Consider the following 20153-nt stretch of genomic DNA (forward strand, 5'->3'; position numbering starts at 1 on the left):
TAACTGACTCAGCCAGCCAGGCTTTTAGGTAATATTAAGAAAAGCCAATTATAATTGTAAGATGTCATTAATTATAGACTCATCATTGACTCAATACTAAAATGTAAAAGAAAATGTATCTAGAATGAAGTAATAGTTTTATTACTGCACATAGGATTTGAGATCTTATAGTAGATTCCCACCCTTCATCCATTTCTTAGAGACAATGATTTCAAGCCAAGAGAAGATGAGTCTCTGACTTCCTCATTTGTAAAGCTTTCTTTTGTAAGGACATCTAAGAATAAAAAGTATTAAGTTTTAAATAAGAAAATTTAACACCAATGATATCTCTTTCTAGTTTTGTGGTTTGGTTACCACACAGGATTACAGTATTTTTCATTCACAATGATAGTCCTCTCTAATTTTTAATTCCATCAAGAGTCAGAGAGCTTTCATTGTTAACATACAAGGACCTAAATTTTTGTTTTATTTTGTAGACTCCAATAATTCAACCTACCAAATTCCATGTAGTAAAACTAGCACCCACCAAAATCCCAAGAATGCAATGGAAAAAAGAAATATTGCCAGCCTTTGGAAATTGTGAAAAGGTTTAAGTGCCCCTGCCACTCTAGTCGTAAGGATGGAGAATTCGTAGGATTACAAAAATAGTTTGCGTTTTTACTGCAATAAAAAAAAAACAAAACGCATTACTAAACACCTAAAATTTAAAAGCAAAAAAAATCTGAAATATGCCATCATTTCAAAAGGTTGTTAAAATAAATTTATACCAATTTATGAAAAAAATCTTATGAGCAGGAGATTTATAATGAAATTGGTTCCCAGGATTCAAGATGAGATTCTTGAGTATAAACCATTTCCTGGATGAGTACTCTGAACAAATATATAAGGTTTTTAAATTATTTTGCTCATAAAACCTTAAAGTAAATTTATATAAAAAATTATAATAAACACAATCAAATGTACACTTGAGGACAACTGGCTATTGTTAGTCTTCTCAAGTAAGTACCTCATCTTCTGAAATCAAAACTTCAAAAGCTCTAGAGAGATAGAACTACAAATGCAAACATAAACATCATTTATTCACTACTTCCTCCCAACATTTAAGAAGGAATTGATAGCTAATATGGATGCAAAATGTAAGTCAAGGTCAGCATCTCGTAACAGCTCCACTATTTTTTTTTTAAATTTTTTAATGTTTGTTTATTTTTCAGAGAGAGAGGGAGGCACAGAATCTTAAGGAGGCTCCAAGCTGTCAGCACAGAGCCCAACTAGGGTCACAAACCACGAGGTCACGACCTGAGCCGAAGTCTCAGATGCTCAACTGACTGAGCCACTCAGGCGCCTCAGCAGCTCTACTTTTCTGTAACAGGGCAGTGGTGGATACGCAAGATTGGAAAAGAAGAGAACTGTTCTCAAAGGTTTATTCAACACGGTGGTCAGTGTTTATTTTTTCATTGTCAAATGCTACTGATTCTTTAAAACATAATAATTTTTTCCATGTCTTTATTTTTTTTAATGGCAAAAGGTAAACACCCAGTCCCTAGTATGTTTAATGACTGTAAGTCAGTGAACAGAAATGTGCCATTAAAATCCAACATGGATGCTGCTCAAAATGTTATTTGTGGTAAGCAGGTTATATTTGTTTTTGAATTAAAGAAAAAAATCTAAATTAAGAGAAGTTTTAAAATATGAGAAACCTGTGTCCTCCAAAGCCATTGTATTTATACCCATCCTCCTTGGCAGTGATTTGACTATGGCAGAAAGAAGTAACTATTTAAAAAACATTTTTTTTTTAAATGTTTATTTTTGAAGGAGAGAGAGACAGAGTGAGCAGAGGAAGGGCAGAGAGAGAGGGAGACACAGAATCCGAACCAGGCTCCGGGCTCTGAGCTGTCAGCACAGACCTTGACACGGGGCTTGAACTCACGAGACGTGAGATCACGACCTGAGCTGAAGTCAGACGCTCAACCAACTGAACCACCCAGGCGCCCAGAAGGTAAGTATTTTTTAATACTTCACAAAGATAAGGACAGATAATTGATCAGTTTAAGTTGGGCATAATTTCAACACTGAATCGAGAGATAAGCCCCCTATTTTCTGAAACAGATTTTGCAGGTGATTGCTAAGTAATTCACCAGTTAGGTTAACTTGGGCATACATTAAGTATTTCTGCACCCGTAATACAGTATTTTTATGGAGATGAAGGAAGAGAACATTCTAAAATACAACCACAAACATAATGAGCTACAACTTACCATTGTGGTATAAAATAGGGGTCCAAAATGAAGAGTAAACTTATGTGTGTTGATGAAGAGGAGTGAAAACCATGTCTTTAATATCAATCTTATAGTACTAAAAAATCAAAAGCAAAAGAAACCCATATTAACATAAAGCTATTATGAGCAATGAGATTATTTCATTATTAACAAGGAAAACCATTTGAAAAATATAAATTTTTGAGTACATTTTTAAATAATCAGCAGCAAAGAAATCACATACCACAATCTTTTCAATTGTTGAAAGGTACAGTTTTTATTAGGTACGGCAAAAAAAGTTTGCAAATTGAAATCATTACTCGCTTTCTTCAAAATACTTAACATCCAGGAGAGAAAAGAATGTTTATTAATCTCTCCATCACTACTGTTGCTGTCATTGTTCCCATGGGTCACTGTACAGTTCACTTTACAAATCATACCTGCTGATAAAAGTCCTCTAAAAATATTCCCCTAAACGTCCCAAGCTACATATTCCAGATGCCAGATGCATCTCCAGTTCCTCCATCCATTCCTTCCTCAAGCAAACTGGATACACTGCTGAAGAATCTCATTCCTCTAACACATGGATTCTCATCCTAGCTGCACAACATAATAACTTGGGGAGTTTTAAAAAGTGGTATACCCATGTCATATCTTCCAGAGATTCTGATTAATTGGTCTGGAGTAGGAACCAGGGATCAGCATTTATTTATGTATTGAGAGAGAGAGAGAGAGAGAGAGAGAGAGAGAGAGAGAGAGATGGGGGTGGGGGGGGGGAATATCGTAAGCAGGCTCATCACTCAGTGCAGAGCCTGAGGCAGAAGAGCTTGATCCCAAGACCCCGGGATCCTGACCTGAGCAGAAATCAAGAGTCATACACTCAACCAACTAAAACACCCAGGCACCCCAATATTTACTGGGACCAGCATTTTTGAAACTCTCCAGGCAATTCAAAGTCTAATTCTATATCTAACACCCTCTAACTTGTCTGTCTACATAACACTAAGCTAAAAAGCACATCTTCAAGTGACAAAAAACAGTGTTTTTCCACTGTAAAATGATTTTGGTTTCTGGTGAACCCAAAGCTTAGGTTTTGCCAGTCTGGGTTCAAGAAACAAACAAAAACAAGTGACAGGCATCATACAAGTTCCAGGAATAGTATCTTAAAAAGTAAGACATTAATCCTACCTTGCAATAGCTGTGAGATTGAATATGAATTTAAGTTAAGGTGAAAACTTTCTGACCAATGAATCTAAAGACGAAGGCATACCAGGTAGAGGCAAAATGCAGTGATTTTCAAATCAGATCTTCTTCCACGAAAATTGGGGGAGGGAGGATGGGAAGACGAGGCTTAGCAAACTTTATTTAAGTTTTATAGATAAAAACCATTAACTACGTGTACAACTTACAAACCAAACATTATGATTGTATACAGGATTTGCCAGACACTGTGAGAAAACCACTGAAATTATCATCTCCATTTTACAGGATAAGGCACTCAAAACTAACGACTTTCCCAAGATCACACACAGACAAATTCAGTTCACACCTCTCTCAATTTTTACTCTTAGATTCTTTCTAGTAAAGCTTACGACCTTCAGGCTATTCAATCCAGCACCCATTTTTAGGTTTTTAAAAACAAAACACTAAAAAAAAAAAAAAAAAAAAAAAAAAAAAAGACTCAATTCTGCTCAGACTAATATACATATTTTTCCTTAATTTTGATCTAACTTTACTTCATGGTTCTCAACATGTACACGGAGTACACTGCACCCAATCTAACCCCGAAAATTCTGTTAATCACTTTCTATTTTCCTACCCGGGACTTTAATGTATTGTACTTAGGAAAACGCAGCCCCTCCTTCAAGCGAAGGTTACAAGAGATGGTTTCCAGGAGCAGTTAGCTATTAAGTTAAATTCTGAACTCCCGGTAACCAATGCGACAACCAGCAATTAATCCAACTGTAAAACTCGCAATCGGTTCCATCGCTTTTCCTGATCGATCTGACTCTTCAACTGTTCGAACTGTTTTCTTTCCAACAACTTAGGGTTTAGCAGTATAACGCCGCAACTCAACAGCCAGGCGACCAGCCTTTATTCAATATGGACACCAAGAAACCCTCCCCCCAATCCCCAGAAGCGCCACGCGAAATTCTCGGGAATTTCCGGAAATACCTACACCTGGAATCCAAAAATGAAAACTACAACGAAAAGCGTTGCTTGTTAGCACTTCGAGAGGCAACTGAGGCGACTACCTGGAGGGTGCAGGGCCGGGGGGGGGGGGGGGGGGGCGGGTGGTGCTCAGCTCAGCCCGCCCCGCCTACGGGAACACCGTCCTCCTCCTGCGGGATCCGGGGTCTGGAAAGCCGCGAAAAGCCACTCGGGAAACCGCTCACTCACCTCTGACCCCGGCCAAGATCTCGCGTGCCTAACCGTCCGCAGCGGTCACGCCTCTCCCACCCGCCACCGCCCACCTGTGCGGGATGCGGGCGCGCTGGGCGTCATGACGGCGCCGCTGACTTTGCCGGAACGCGGCATGCGGGAACGGGCCCCGCGCTGGAGGCTGCAGGCTCGCTCCGCACGTACCTCACGGGCGCGCCGCAGCTCAGCTGAAGGGTGGTTCCGGCGTCCGCACTTCCGACTGGCGCGCAGGGCGGAGCGAGCCTGTAAACCGCGGGCGGAAGAGGTGGAGCTGGGACGGCTCGGTGGCACCCAGGAGGCTCGCGGAGCCAGGGGGTGCTGTCGCCAGGGTCGGTCCCTACAAGGTTCGTGGGGACTGAGGTCCGGCAGGGGGCGGGGTCCATATTCTCCTTCGCTGGCCCATCTTCCAGTACTGTAAAATGCGGGATAGGATGTGGCTATTTGGTGGGTAGGGTGCCTTTTTGAATTTCTAGAACGAGGAAACTTGCCCTGAGCTTTTATTGCCCAACCCATGCAAATGGAAGGAAATGTCACCATTCCTACAGTTACTAGTCCAAGCCATTCAGCCCTCGATAGTGTATTGTAAAATGCCAATGAATTTAATGTTTAAAAAATTCCGAAAAACAGACAAAAGTAACCTCACTGGGGAGTTCTAACAATTCAGAAATGGAATAACCAGGATATATTGCAATGTCTGATTGCAGTTCTGTACCTTTAAACAACTTTGATTTTTTGGTTATAAACTTTATTGTTATTATTGAGGTGAAATTCACAGAATATAAAATGAAACATTTTAAGAGTATAATTCAGTAGCATTTGTTACGTTTACGATGTGCAACCAACAACTCTTAATTCCAAAACATTTTCATCACCCCTGTTAAGGACTTTCCATTTTTCCCTCTCTTAGACTTTAGCAGACAATAATTACTTGGTGTATTTACCTAATACGGATATTTCACATAAATGGAGTGTGTGACCTTTTTTGTGTCTGTCTTTCACTTACTATAATGTTTTCCAGGTCCACGCACCTTGTAGCAAGTATCAGTATCAGTATTTCATTCCTTTTTATGGTTTATATTCTGTTCCATTGTGTGTAAATACCACAATTGTATGCATTCCTCCATTGGTTACCATTTGGGTTATTTACACCTTTGGGCTATTGTGTGTAGTGCTGCTATGGATATTTGTGTGGAATAATTTGCTGGTTTTCAATTGGGGGGGGGTGTAAGATGGTATATACTATTACAGAAAACAGGGCCTGACATAGTTCAAGTATTAAAAAGAGATTTTAATCAGGAACTCTTGCAAAAGAGGGAAAGAGACCTCAGTATAGAACTGAGCTCAATTCCAAATAGAGCATGAACAAGTAGGGATTTATAGCCAAGGAGCAGAGTTGGAGGGCAGTGGGTGTATTTTTTTTTTTTTTTTTTTTTTTTTTTTTGCCTCTTTCTCTCTCTCTATTTTTTTTTTTTTTTTTTTTGGATGGAAATTTCTTAGTAAGAAATATCAGGGATTGGAGGAATTCTGGCTAAGTTGACTTGACAGGGTTCTGGCTGAAGGCACATCAGAGTGATCAGACACCAAGGGTGGAGATTGAGAGTTTGATCAGATATTGAAGGTGATCAGATATCTAGGTGGGAGTTCTTTGTAATCTGATTTAGGATTCTTGCTACAACTGGTTGATACATGTCCCACAAGGCAGACTAAAATCATGGAGAGAGTTTTTGCCAAATACTAGGAGTGGAATTTCTGGGTCATATGGTGATCTTATCCTTAAATATTTGAGGAGTTGATAAACCATTTTCCACAGTGGCAGAGACATTTTATGTACTAACAATGTGTGGTGGTTCCAGTTTCTCCACATCCTCACCAACATTTCTCCCTCCCCTCCTCCTCTTCCTTCTTCTTTTTCTTCTTCTTTTTTTAAATTATAGCCATCCTACTAGGTATGAAATAGTATCTCATTGTGGTTTTGATTTGCATTTTCCTAAGGATAGTGGTGTTGCACATCTTTTCATGCCCTTTTGTCCATTTATATATCTTTGGAGAAGATATTATTCAAGTTATTTTTTTTTTATTCAAGTTATTTTTTTATTTGTTACTTTATTCAAGTCCTTTGCCTCTTTTTTTTTTTTTCCAATATAATTTATTATCAAGTTGGCTAACATACACTGTACACAGTGTGCTCTTGGTTTGGGGGGTAGATTCCCATGATTCATCGCTTAAATACAACACCCAGTGCTCATCCCAAAACGTGCCCTCCTCAATACTCATCACTCGTTTTCCCCTCTCCCCTGCTCCCCACCCATCAATCCTCAGTTTGTTCTCTGAATTTATGGTTCTCCCTCTCTGTTTATAACTATATTTTTCCCCTTCTTTTCCCCTATGGTTTCTGTTAAGTCTCTCAAGTTCCACATATGAGTGAAAACATATGATATCTTTCTCTGACTGACCTATTTCATTTAGCATAATACCCTCCAGTTCCATCCATGCTGCTACAAAGGGCCATATTTCATTCTTTATCATTGCCAAGTAGTATTCCATTGTATATATAAACCACATCTTTATTCATCAGTTGATGGACATTTAGGCCCTTTCCGTAATTTGGCTATTGTTGAAAGTGCTGCTATGAACATTGGGGTACATGTGACCCTGTGCATCAGCACTCTTGTGTCCTTTGGGTAAATTCCTAGTAGTGTTATTGCTGGGTCGTAGGGTAGTTCTATTTTAATTTTTTGAGGAACCTCCATACTGTTTTCCAGAGCAGCTACACCAGTTTGCATTCCCACCAACAGTGCAAGAGGGTTCCTGTTTCTCCACTGCCAACGTCTATTATTTCCTGAGTTGTTAATTTCAGCAACTCTGACAGGTGTGAGGTGGTATCTCAACGTGGTTTTGATTTGTATTTCCCTGATGATGAGTGATGTTGAGCATCTTTTCATGTGTCTGTTGGCCATCTGGATGTCTTCTTTGGAAAAGTGTCTATTCATGTCTTCTGCCCATTTGTTCACTGGATTATTTGTTTTTCAGGTGTTGAGTTTGGTAAGTTCTTTATAGATTTTTGGATACTAACCCTTTATCCGATATGTCACTTGAAAATATCTTTTCCTATTCTGTTGGTTGCCTTTTAGTTTGGTTGATTGTTTCCTTTGCAGTGCAGAAGCTTTTTATCTTAATGAGATCCCAGTAGTTCATTTTTGCTTTTAATTCCCTTGCTTTGGAGATGTGTCAAGTCAGAAATTGCTGTGGCTGAGGTCAAAGAGGTTGTTGCCTGCTTGCTCCTCTAGGGTTTTGATGGTTTCCTCTTTCACAATTAGGTTTCTCATCCATTTTGAGTTTATTTTTGTGTATGGTGTAAGAAAGTGGTCTAGTTTCATTTTTTTTGCATGTTGCTGCCCAGTTCTCTCAGCACTGTTTGCTAAAGAGACTGTCTTTTTTCCATTGGGTACTCTTTCCTGCTTTGTCAAAGATTAGCTGACCATACATTTGTGGGTCCAATTCTGAATTCTCTATTCTGTTGGTCTATGTGTCTGTTTTTGTGCCAATACCATACTGTCTTGATGTTTACAGCTTTGTAGTAGTGGCTACAGTCTGGGATTGTGATGCCTTCCGCTTTGGTTTTTATTTTTCAAACTTACTTTGGTTATTCGAGGTCTTTTGTGGTTCCATACAAATTTTAGGATTGTTTGTTCCAGCGTTGAGAAGAATGCTGGTGCAATTTTGATTGGGATTGCATTGAATGTGTAGATTGTTTTGGGTAGTATTGACATTTTAACAATATTTATTCTTCCAATCCATGAGCATGGAATGTTTTTCCATTTCTTTGTGTCTTCTTCAATTTCCTTCATAAATTTCCTATAGTTTTCAGCATACAGATCTTTTACATCTTTGGTTAGGTTTATTCCCAGGTATTTTATGGTTCTTGATGCAATTGTAAATAGGATCGATTTCTTGATTTCTCTTTCTGTTGCTTCATTATTGGTGTGTAGAAATGCAACTGATATCTGTACATTGATTTTGTATCCTGCAACTCTGCTGAATTCCTGTTATCAGTTCTAGCAGCTTTTTGGTGGAGTCTTTCAGGTTTTCCACGTAGAGTATCGTGTCATCTCCTTTGCCTATCTTTTAATTGGGTTGTCTTTGTTTAAGTTATGAGTTCATCTATATTCTGGATACTAGACCCTTATCAGATGTATGATTTGCAAATATTTTCTGCCATTCTGTAGGTTGTCTTTTCACTGTCTTCCTGATGCCCATTGATGCACAAACTTAAATTTTTGAACAAAGCCTAGTTTATCTATTTTTTCTACTATGGTTTGTGCTTTTGACATCATACTTAAAAACCCATTACCGTGGTGCCTGGGTGGCTCAGTTGGTTGAGTGTCCGACTTTGGCTCAGGTCATGATCTCACAGCTCGTGAGTTTGAGCCCCACGTCGGGCTCTGTGCTTACGGCTCAGAGCCTGGAGCCTGCTTTGGATTCTGTGTCTCCCTCTCTCTCTGCCCCTAACCCACTCACATTCTGTCTCTGTCTCTCTCAAAAATAAAAATAAACATTAAAAAAAATTAAAAAAAAAAACCCATTACCAAATCCAAGTTCATAAGGATTGTCAAAAACCGAACTCTGCACACTGAGTGAAGCAGAAGGATGCGTTTATTGCAGGATAAAGCAGAAGGATGAGTTTATTGCAGTTGTTTTGACCTGTAAGCTGGGAAACTCAAGGATAAAAGAATAATGAGTTCCAAGTTGCTCATAGACTAAAAGGTGTTTATGGGGTTAAATGTGGAAGTTACTTGGCTTTTCCTGTTGATTGGTTGCTTGGTCTTCTTTCTTATTTGTATCAGTGTAACTGAAAAGAGAGAGAGGAGAAACAAGAAAGTCCAAAGATGTTATGAACAGACTTGGCATTGGGGATTGTCTAGCATCCTGTGCTGATTTCTGAGAAGAGCCATAAATTACTCCAATTTGTCAGGTAAGGCTAAGTTTTATTTATTTTTTAATGTGCCTGCATTGCCCAACACCATTTTGTTGCCATGATAAGTGACTCCATTTTAGTTTTAATTTTGTAGTATTTAACCGTAGGATTTCCTATAAGAATTTTATGATTTTTAGCTCATGTATTTAAGTCATTGGTTCACATTCAGATAGTTTTTGTACATGTTGTGTAATCAGGTTTTTGTTCCATTCTTTTGTATGTTGTCCCAGAACCATTTGTTGAAGAGACTATTCTTACTCCCAATGACTGGTTTTGACCTCCTTATAAAAAATCAATCTGCCATGCATGTATGGGTTTGTTTCTAGACTGTTAATTCTATTCCATTGGTCTATATGTCTATCCTATGTCAGTATAGGTATTCCCTGCTTTTTAAAAGTTTGTGTTATACCACTTTGCTTTTACAAAAGACCTACATTACTACCTACTTTTGCTAACCGAAAGAAATCTGAAAAGGAATTTCGCTTTTATGACCAAAGGTAAAAAGAGACACTACCGTTCAGCATTTGTTTTGCAGTGAGTCTTTATAGAGGCAGTGTGCACCCTTAGCCATAAGAGAGGCACAGCCAAGCTCTTTCCCTGGGAACTACATCTCAGCACCAAGCCATCATAGCTTTGAACTGTACCTGTGAGCATCTGTGCTTAATCTTGATGTATGTTGTGCATCCATTAGCAAGATGTATTTTAAAGTATCAGAAAAGCCTACTACAAATTATTTTTGGGGCCTGGGAGTGTTCAAAAATATTTTCCATCTAAATTTATGGTAATTGCTTCTTCACTCCTTGCCATTTCTGTTTATGAAAGGTTTCATAGGAACTCATTTTTGGATAGTAGGAAGAAACCTGTACCACACTGTTTTGATTACAGTAGCTTTGTAGTAAGTTTTGAAATTGGGACGTGTAAGTCCTCCAGTTTTGTTCTTCTCTAATATTATTTTTTATTTAAAAAATAGTTTTTTTATTTAAAAAACGTTTGTAATGTTTATTATTTTTGAGAGACAGAGAGAGACAGAGTGCAAGCAGGGGAGGGGCAGAGAGAGAGGGAGACACAGAATCCCAAGCAGGTTCCAGGCTCTGTGCTGTCAGCACAGAGCCCAACATGAGGCTTGAACTCACAGACTGCAAGATCATGACCTGAGCTGATGTCAGCTGCTTAACTGACTGAGTCACTCAGGGGCCCCTCTCTAATATTATTTTGGCTATCCTGCAACTTAATATGAATTTGAGGGTTAGCTTTTCCATTTTTGCAAAAATACCAAAGGGATTGTATTGAATTGGTAGATCACTTTAATAAGTGTTGGTGTGTTAATCCAATCCATGAGCGTGATGTCTTTCCATTTATTTAGGTCTTCTTTGATTGTTTTTCATCAATGTTTTGTGAGTTTTAGTACACAAACTTTTCACTTTTCTAATTAAATTTATCCCTAGATATTTCATCTTTTTGAATGCTGTCTTAGTCTGCTTAGGTTGCTGTAACAAAATACCACACACCAAGTGCCTTAAACAATAGAAATTTGTTTCTTACAGTTCTAGACACTGGGAATCCAAGATCAAGGTTCTGGCCAATGTGGTTTCTGGTGAGAGTTTTCTTTTGGGCTTGTAGACAGCTCCCTTCTCACTTTGCCCTTCCATAGTGGGAAGGGAGAGAAGGAAAGGGAGACAGAGTATACTCTTGTGTCTGTTCTTATAAAGCTACTAATCTATCAGATCAGGGCCTCACCCTTATGATGTCATTTAACCTTAAATTACCTCTTTATAGGCCTTATCTCCAAAAAACAATCACATTGGGGATTAGGGCTTCAACATATGGAATTGATGGGGGGGGTGGGCATGATTCACTCCATAGCAGATGATATTATAAATGCAATTATTACTTAATTTACTTTTTGGATTATTCATTGTTGGTGTATTAAAAAAAACACAACAAAAAGTTTTTTGAGTGCTGATCTTGTACTCTGCAAATTTGCCAAATTTGTTTATTAGCTCTAATAGTTGTGTGTGTGTGTGTGTGTGTGTGTGTGTGTGTTCTTTAGGGTTTCTATATATATAGTATTATAGCATCTGTTAATTGCGATAGTTTTATTTCTTCTTCACAACTTGGATGCCTTTTAATTCTTTCTGTTGCCTAATTGCTTTGGCTAGAGTCATTCTTTCATTTTAAGGAATTGGCTCATGCAATTGTGGAAGCTGGCAAGTCTGAAATAGGGCAGACTGGTAAGCTGAAAACTCAGGCAGGAGTTGATGCTGTAATCTTGAGACAGAATTTGTTCTTTTCCAAGAAACCTCAGTTTTTGCTGTAAAGGCCTTTGTGTATAATCAAACTTGATTGAAAAAGGCCTACCCATATCATCAAGAATAATCTCCTTTACCTAGAATCAATCAATTGTAGATGAAAAACACATCTACAAAATACCTTCACAGTACACCTGGGTTACTGTTTGATTAGATAGGTGGGTACTGTGGCCTAGCAAAGTTGACACATAAAACCAACCGTCACGCCCAGTTTGATAGTTTTATTAGTTCATAATTTTTTTAAATAAAAAAAATTCACTTTTCTCATGGCTTAAGTTTGGGTAGAGTATACTTCCCCACCCTAGTGACTTTGCATTTTGCCATATGACTTACTTTGGCCAATGGAATTGTGAGTGGATGTAACACATGTCCACTAATTGGGAAATTAGCTGGGGTCTTGGAGAGAAGGAGAAGGCATGTATATTCTGAATCCTTTGGCTTTTCATGTGCACATGTGTGTTTGTGTGTGTTTCTGTAGGCAATTATATAGTGTCCAGCTTGAAATGGCTCCTACTGGCAAAAGAAATAATACTTGCAGCACCAAGGATAATTAAAAGGTTTTTACTGCGATGGATTGAAGCATATTAAATATGTTAAGAGTACATGAATTCTTTTTTCTTTTTTTTAATGTTTATTTATTTATTTTGAGAGAGAGAGAGAGAGAGTGTATGAATGAGCAGGGGAGGGGCAGAGAGAGAGAGAGAGAGAGAGAGAGATCGAGAATCCCAAGCAAGCTCCTTGCTGACAGTGCAGAGCCCAATGTGAGGCTTGAACTCATGAACGATGAGATTAGGAACTGAGCCAAAACCAAGGTTTGGCTGATTGACTGACTGAGCCACCCCAAAAGTTCTTGATATTGCTACATGAATTCTTAATATTTCTTAAGGAAAAAAAAACCTCACTAGTCACATTGAGGAATGCTAGGACACCAATTCATTATTCTGAAATTAGTAAATAAAGGTTAAAAAAATAATTACCCTGCTTTCCTACACAAACTGAAATTCAGAGTAACCAAATTGCTGATGATGAAAAACTAATAGAAAACATCCAATGAATAAGTGAAGGAGGAATGATAGAGTTATCGCTGTTTTGCAACCCATAAGAAAATAATGCTTCTAGGAAATAATAGGTCCAGTTCCACATATAAGGAGCTCAGAAGTTGATACTTCATCTTAATTATAAGCAAAAAGATGAACAAACTGAAAAATCAACAGCTCTTCTTAGATCTGCAAGAGAAGTGAAGTCACAGGGCACACACTGCCCCCAAATTAGAAACTGACAGATGACTACAGATTCACAACTTATTGGAGCAGCAGCCTCTGTGAGAATCAGTGCTGGGTAGGGAAACTGAACTGCAATGAATTGCTGGAGGTTCAGTGTCGACAACGTTGAGAGTTAAAATCTCCAGGGGGACCCAGTCATGAGGCAGCCCCCACACTTATAAGTTTATACCTCCAAGAATTCTACCAGGATCTCACAGTAAATATCAGAGAAAAATCTTATGATTCATGCAGGAGAAGAGGAAGAAGAACCATTAAAAAAAAAAAAAAAAGAACTGTATTCTTAGTAAGGTTTGCCCTCAGAGGAAACCTGTTAGTCAGATTAGGGGTTTTATCAGAGCCTAAATCACCTGGTGGAAAGGAAATACTCAACTCTAGCCCACTCTAGCCATCCTGTCCCATATGTGGGAGGAATGGGGAGGAGGCAGAGAAGCACTTGTGAGGTTCATAGTTCAGAGGCATAGGCTCACTGAAAGACTGAGGCCTACTCATGGGACTGTAGAATGCTTCCCTCCCCTAAGCCTCACCATTATATTACTAAAGGCCTATTTACAGCAGTTCCTTTTACATAGTGCATCATGTCCAGCTATCAAAAAAAAAATTACAAGACATTTTAAAAGGCAAAAAATATAGTTTGAAGAGACAGAGCAAGCATCAGAACCAGACATGGCATGGATATTGGAATGATCAGACTGGGAATTTAAAACCAAGAGTAATTTTCTGAAGGCTTTAATGGATAAAGGAGACAGAATGCAAGAAAAGATGGGCAGTGTGAGCATGGAGACAAAAGTCTTAACCAAAAATAAATGCTAGAGACCAAAAAATGTGTTAAAGAAAGGAAGAATGCCTTTGATGGGCCTATTAGTAGACTGGGCTGGCAGAGGAAACAATAACTCATGATTGCCAAATAACCATTAGGTAGAATGTTGAAAGAGAACTTTATAAAAAATGGATCAGGCTGCCAACACTTGATCAACCTTAACAGTACCATAGTGAGATGATCAAATATTCTGTGCTTTGTCATATGACATGTTTCATATTGTTACTATTTATGATACATTTTCACAAAATCAGAAATTGAATCTGAATCTAATGAAGCCTACAGGTCTACCAGTTTACTTGAAAAAAGAGGCACAGAGTAACATGTTAAGTAACACCATGATACTACAATCCACCCAGTACATGATATGGTAACCACTGTAGGAAAATGGACTGTGAACTTGCCATGTTGATATTAAGGAATTACTGTTAACTGATATAGGCTGAATTTTGTGCCTCCCCTCTCCCCATTCATATGCTGAAGCTCTAATCCCTAGTACCTCAGAATGTGACTACAGTTGGGAATAGAGCCTTTAAAGAGGTGATTAAGTTAAATGAGGCTGTTAAGGTGGGCCCTAATCCAATATGACTCATACCCTTGTAAAAAGAGGTGGGGACACATAAAGAGACACCAGGGATGTGAACACATAAATCTGTGGTATTTTATAATGGCAGACCAGCAAATGAATACAATAACATTAGGTGGAACAGTGAATTTTTGGTTATAAGAATAACAGAAATGAACCTTATCTATTAGAGATACAAAATATAGTGTTTACAGGTGAAATTATGAATTTTGTAATATGGTTTAAAATACTTAAAAAATACATGGTAGATGAAATAAGAATGGTAAGTTATTAGTAATTACTGAAACTGAGTAAGAGGTATTAGTAATGCATTTTATCTCCACTTTTGTATATGTTTGAAAATGTCCAAAATAAATAAATGTATGCACATGCAACCACAGACACTTACATGCCATATGCCAATATATGCTATGTAAATACAGTTTTACTCAGAATTCTGGTTCAAACTCATCTAGTCTCATGTATTTGGCTATTGCCCATGTGCTAAAGACTCTCAAGTCCTCAGTTTTATCCATTTCTGGTAACTCAACATTTTTACTTGCTGTGCCAGAGGCCTTTCACATGTAAAATGTGCAAAATGAATTCACATCTTTTCCTTCAGATTTTCCATGCTTGTCTGCTGGTGATCATCAGCTTTCCACAGATAAGAGTCTGGCTTAGAGATCTCCTCTCTTAGGCCCCACATCTCACCAGTCCTCAAGTTTCTGGTGTCCTATTTCTGAATGCCTGTCAGGTCTGGCCTCTCTCTGATGTCAATTCCATGGTTCTCACTCTGGTTTACTGTATTCACACCTGGATAGCTGTAGGTCCCTCTTACCTGCAGTCCCTGCTTCCTTTCTTATCCTGGGTCTCCCACTCAGTTTTGTTCAGATTGTTGCTAAAGTCATCTTTTTTTTTTGTCATAACTTTTTAAAGAAAGTTGGACAGATAATACATGAACATAAAGCAGTACAAAAATATATAACAATAAAAAAGTGAGTCTATTATTGTGGCACAGTTTATGATAGCACAGATCTAGAAGGAACCAAATTTTCATCAAAAGGTAACCTGAGTAAACCAGGATAGGGCCCCATAATACACTAATCTGCGGCCCTAAAAAGGAATGAAAAATATATCTCTTTATAGCATGTATTGTTATGTGAAGAAAGCCCCACACCTACAATGGCACCTGATTCCTTTTATTTTTATTTTTATTTTTTAAATAAATAAAAAATAAATAAATAAATAAAGTTTATTTATTTATTTTGAGAGAAAGAGAGGGAGAATGCATGTGTGCAAGCGTGGGAGAGGCAGAGAGAGAGGGAGAGACAGAATCCCAAGCAGGCTCTGCACTATCAGTGCAGAGCCTGACGTGGGGCTCATCCCATGAACAGTGAGATCATGACCTAAGCCAAAATCAAGAGTTAGATGCTTAACCAACAGCCACCCAGGTGCCCTTCACACCTGATTCCTTTTAGTGGGAAAGGAGAGCACAACTTGGCACTAATAGTGTTCGTGGCTTTCAGATTAGTTATTGTTTCGAGGTATTTCAGTGGACAGTGGTAGGAAATAAATATAAGTGTAAATAAAAATAAAAAGTAAATATGTTGACATACATCATGAACTTGTGTGGACATTTTAATTTAAATTCAGTATTTTGGGTTTTTATTTAACCTCTTTATCTTACGTGTATATAGGCTTTCTCCCACAGTGAAAATGCTCATCCCCAAGTGCACCAAAATAATGACCATTGCTTTGTCCTATGTAACATTTGCAACTGTCTCAGAATAATAACACCAAGACTACCATCAACAATATGATTACTGTAACATTTAAAAAATTTTTAAAGAGGTTTTTGTAGAGTATATACTATTAGAAATACACCTACAAATTGTGTTTTTTTTTAAAGAGACATTTGAAATGTCTTTCAGTATGGTTTTGCTTTTGTTTTTAGGAATTGATTTTTTTAATAATTTACTTTCATAAAAATGTGAAATAAATATGTGGTTACATATCAAATCTACAAATTAGGTTAAACTCAGAAATTCTAGCTTCTAATCCGGTTCCCTCATCCTGTTCCTCTTTCCCTATATTGGTGACAAAACTATATTAGTTTTTTTTTTTTGGTTTATTCTATTTAATATAGTTACTATATACATGTATATTAAATATGCATGTAGTTATTGTATATTATATATGTATATATATGTATGTGTATATATGTGTTTTTTGTTACTAATACTAATGGAAACTGGTAAATAAAGAGAGGATTAAAGCATTTTATTCTGTTTTTGTAATTTTCTGTGCCTTAAGGGATTCAATTAATTTATGAAAAGTTTCTTTTTAAAGAATAAAAGCTAATAGAACTTCCAGAGAGGATGGCAGAGTAGGAGGACTCTAAGCTCACCTCCTCCCACAAGTACACCCAGATAACACCCACATCAGTGAAAAAAGCTCAGAAACCCAAAGACTGGTGGAACAGACTCCACAGAGCTAAACACAGAGAAGGCCACATAAAAAATGCTAGGAAAATTCTGAGAAAATAACTCAGGAACCCAGACTGGCAGAACAGACTCTACACAGCTAAACACAGAGAAGAGCCAAATAAAAAATGCTAGGAAGGGCAGAGATGCAGTTAGGAACAAAACTGACTTGCCCAACGACCCACAGTGGGGGAGGGAGAAGACCAGACTCCACACCAGGCGCTCCAGGCTTGGGGGACTTGCACTGGGAAGATGAATCCCTATAACATTTGGCTTTGAAAACCAGAGGGGATTAATATCACCAGTTTTTGTAATCAGTGGGGCTTAACAGTGCTTAAAAAGCAGTGACTCAGCTCTGGGAGAGGGGAGGGTGATAGGAAACTGAGTCTCCACCTTTAAAGAGGCAGCATAGCAGAACACAACAGTCTGCATAACTTGAGCCACAGAACTCGGCAGGTATGTAGTGCAGAGAGGTGAACTGGGAGAGAGAAGTCACAGAGGGTAGGGATCTGTTTTTGTGGAGAGGGAAAGAGGAAGGGGGGTGGGGACAGGAGTGCAGCAGGTCCAAGGGTTTTGTGGGCCACATGAGGAGAAGCGGTTCCGCTTCTTGGAGGGCATTTGGTAGAGGCCATACGGCCTCCCCACAGGCAAAGGCCCCAGGGGACCCTGGAGAACAGCCACATTTGTTGGTATTGGAACAAAGTTTCCAGAGTGTAGTGAAATCTAGTGCCAGCTAGCTGTATTTTGGGATTTGCCATAATCTCTGAACTTCTGCTGCAGGGAAATTGCATAAATTTTCCCTGGGGCAAGCTGGTACCAGGCCATTGCTCAGCAAGACCCTCCTCCAGAGGGTCAGAGTGGGTCCACACCACTGGGTTCTCAGAAGTGAGGGGTTTGGAAACATAGCCCCATCTTTGATAAAATTTGGGAGGGAGGTGCTGCCTGGCAGGCTGACAGCTGGGACCTGGACAGTGTAGAAGCAGGGAGTGGACAGAAGCCTGAGACAAAGGAGGGGTGCTTGATTGTGGGTCAATGAAAGTGCAGAGTTCCTGTGCCAGAAACTAGGAAGCTGGGTGATGCCATTTTCACCTCTCTCATGCATGCACATACACCTGCATGGGCATGCGTACCACACCTATCCACCCCAGTAAGCTAAGCAGCATCACCTAGTGGAGAAAGGAGTCGTTACACCCCACCCCACCCAACTGCACCCTCCAAGCACAATCCCTTATAGACCAGCACAAGTCCCTCTACCAGCTTAGTGTATGGACTATAGAGTACTTCATAGTTTGAACTCTAGGGGAAATTGGACGTAACTTCATTTGGGTTTCATTCTGTTTGCTGTTCATCTATTCTTTTTTTTTTTTTTTTTTTTTGCTTTAAATTTTTTTTTCTTTTTGCTTTTTTTCTTTTTCTTGGATACAGAAAGAGAATATTTTAATTTTTATTTTCCTTTTTAAAATTCTTTTTACTATGTTTTATTTTGTAAAGTCTTTTATTCTATTTCACTTTATTCTATTTTATTGTATACTTTAATTTTTAAATTTTTTCTTTTTCTTTTTTTCTCTTCCTTCCCTTTTTTCTCTATTCTATCAAGCTTCTTTCAACGACCAGACCAAACACACTAAGATCAAGATTCCTTTATTTGATTTTTGGTGTTGTTCTTAATTTTTTTTATTTTTTATTTTTTATTCTTTATTTTATTCTTTTTTTCCTCTGAAATGACAAAACAAGGGAATTCACCCCAAAAGAAAGAACAGGAAGAAATGACAGCCAGGGGCTTACTCAACACAGATATAAGCAAGATGTCTGAACTAGAATTTAGAACCACGATAATAAGAATACTAACTGGGGTTGACAAAACCGTAGAATCTCTTTCTCCGGAGATGAAAGAAGTAAAATCTAGCTAGGACAAAATTAAAAATGCTATAACCAAGATGCAATCTCGAATGGTTGCCATGGCAGCAAGGATGGATGAAGCAGAGCAGTGAATCAGCGATATAGAAGACAAAAATTATGGAGAACAATGAAGCAGAAAAAAAGAGGGGAAACTAAAGCAAAAGAGCATGCTACAAGAATTAGAGAACTCAATGCCTTACTACATCTGAATCATAGGAATCCCAGAAGATGAAGAAAGTGAAAAGGGGGTAGAAATTTTATGTGAGCAAGTTATACTGGAAAACGTTGCTAATTGGGGAAAGACACAGACATCAAAATCCAAGAAGCACGGAGAATTCCCATTAGATTAAAAGCAAACAAAAAAAGACCACCAACAAAGCATATCATAGTCAACTTCACAAAATATACAGACAAGGAAAGAATTATGAAAGCAGCAAGGGGAAAAAAAAAGTCTTCCTATAGGTTAAGTCTTCCTTAACCTATAAGGAAGAGAGATCAGGTTTGCAGCGGACCTATCCCCAGAAACTTGACAGGCCAGAAAGGAGTGGCAGGATATATTCAATGTGCTGAATCAAAAAAAAAATATGCAGCCAAGAAGTCTTTATCCAGCAAGGCTGTCATTCAAAATAGAAGGAGAGATAATGAGTTTCCCAGACAAATGAAAACTAAAGGAGTGTGTGACCACTAAACTAGTCCTGCAAGAAATTTTAAGGGGGCCTCTCTGAAGAGAGAAAACATGAAACAAAACAAAAAAGACAAAAAGCAACAAAGACAGGACCAGAGAACACCACCAGAAACTCCAACTCTACAGGCAACACGATGGCAATAGATTCATATATTTCAGTACTCACTCTAAATGTCAATGGTCTAACTGCTCCAATCAAAATACACAAGGTAACAGAATGAATAAGAAACAAGATCCATCTATGTGCTGTTTACAAGAGACATTTTAGACCTAAAGACACCTTCAGATTGAAAGCAAGGGATGGACAACCATCTATTATGCTATTGGTTGCCAAAAGAAAGCTGGAGTAGCCATACTTATATCAGACAACCTAGATTGTAAAATAAAGACTGTAACAAAGGATGAATAAGGACATTATATCATAATTAAGGGGTCTCTCCACCAACAGGAGCTAACAATTG

General features: G+C 38.3%; 1 protein-coding gene and 1 long non-coding RNA gene across 17 annotated transcripts in view; one reads left to right on the forward strand and one right to left on the reverse strand.

The window, feature by feature from the left end:
- Window positions 1-4891, reverse strand: part of SUPT20H (SPT20 homolog, SAGA complex component) — a 43896-nt gene extending 39005 nt beyond the window's left edge. For 3 of the 15 annotated variants that reach the window (XM_042958110.1, XM_042958572.1, XM_042957914.1), the window contains exons 1-2: window positions 2500-2858; window positions 2256-2352 (exon numbers count right to left, since the gene is read on the reverse strand). In XM_042958110.1, the coding sequence (XP_042814044.1) occupies window positions 2256-2352; window positions 2500-2693 (291 nt within the window). In that variant the 5' untranslated portion in view covers window positions 2694-2858. The other 12 variants (XM_007097668.2, XM_042958354.1, XM_007097667.2 and 9 more) reach the window with 12 other exon arrangements.
- A 42-nt stretch (window positions 4892-4933) lies between these two features.
- The window catches only part of LOC102949684, a 245823-nt gene continuing 230603 nt past the window's right edge, over window positions 4934-20153 (forward strand). For both annotated transcript variants that reach the window (XR_447058.2, XR_006208552.1), the window contains exons 1-2: window positions 4934-5020; window positions 9521-9648. This is a non-coding gene — a long non-coding RNA (uncharacterized LOC102949684). The remainder of the gene's footprint in view (window positions 5021-9520; window positions 9649-20153) is intronic.

This window comes from Panthera tigris, chromosome A1 (assembly GCF_018350195.1).
Source record: "Panthera tigris isolate Pti1 chromosome A1, P.tigris_Pti1_mat1.1, whole genome shotgun sequence".
NCBI classification, from domain to species: Eukaryota; Metazoa; Chordata; class Mammalia; order Carnivora; family Felidae; genus Panthera; species Panthera tigris.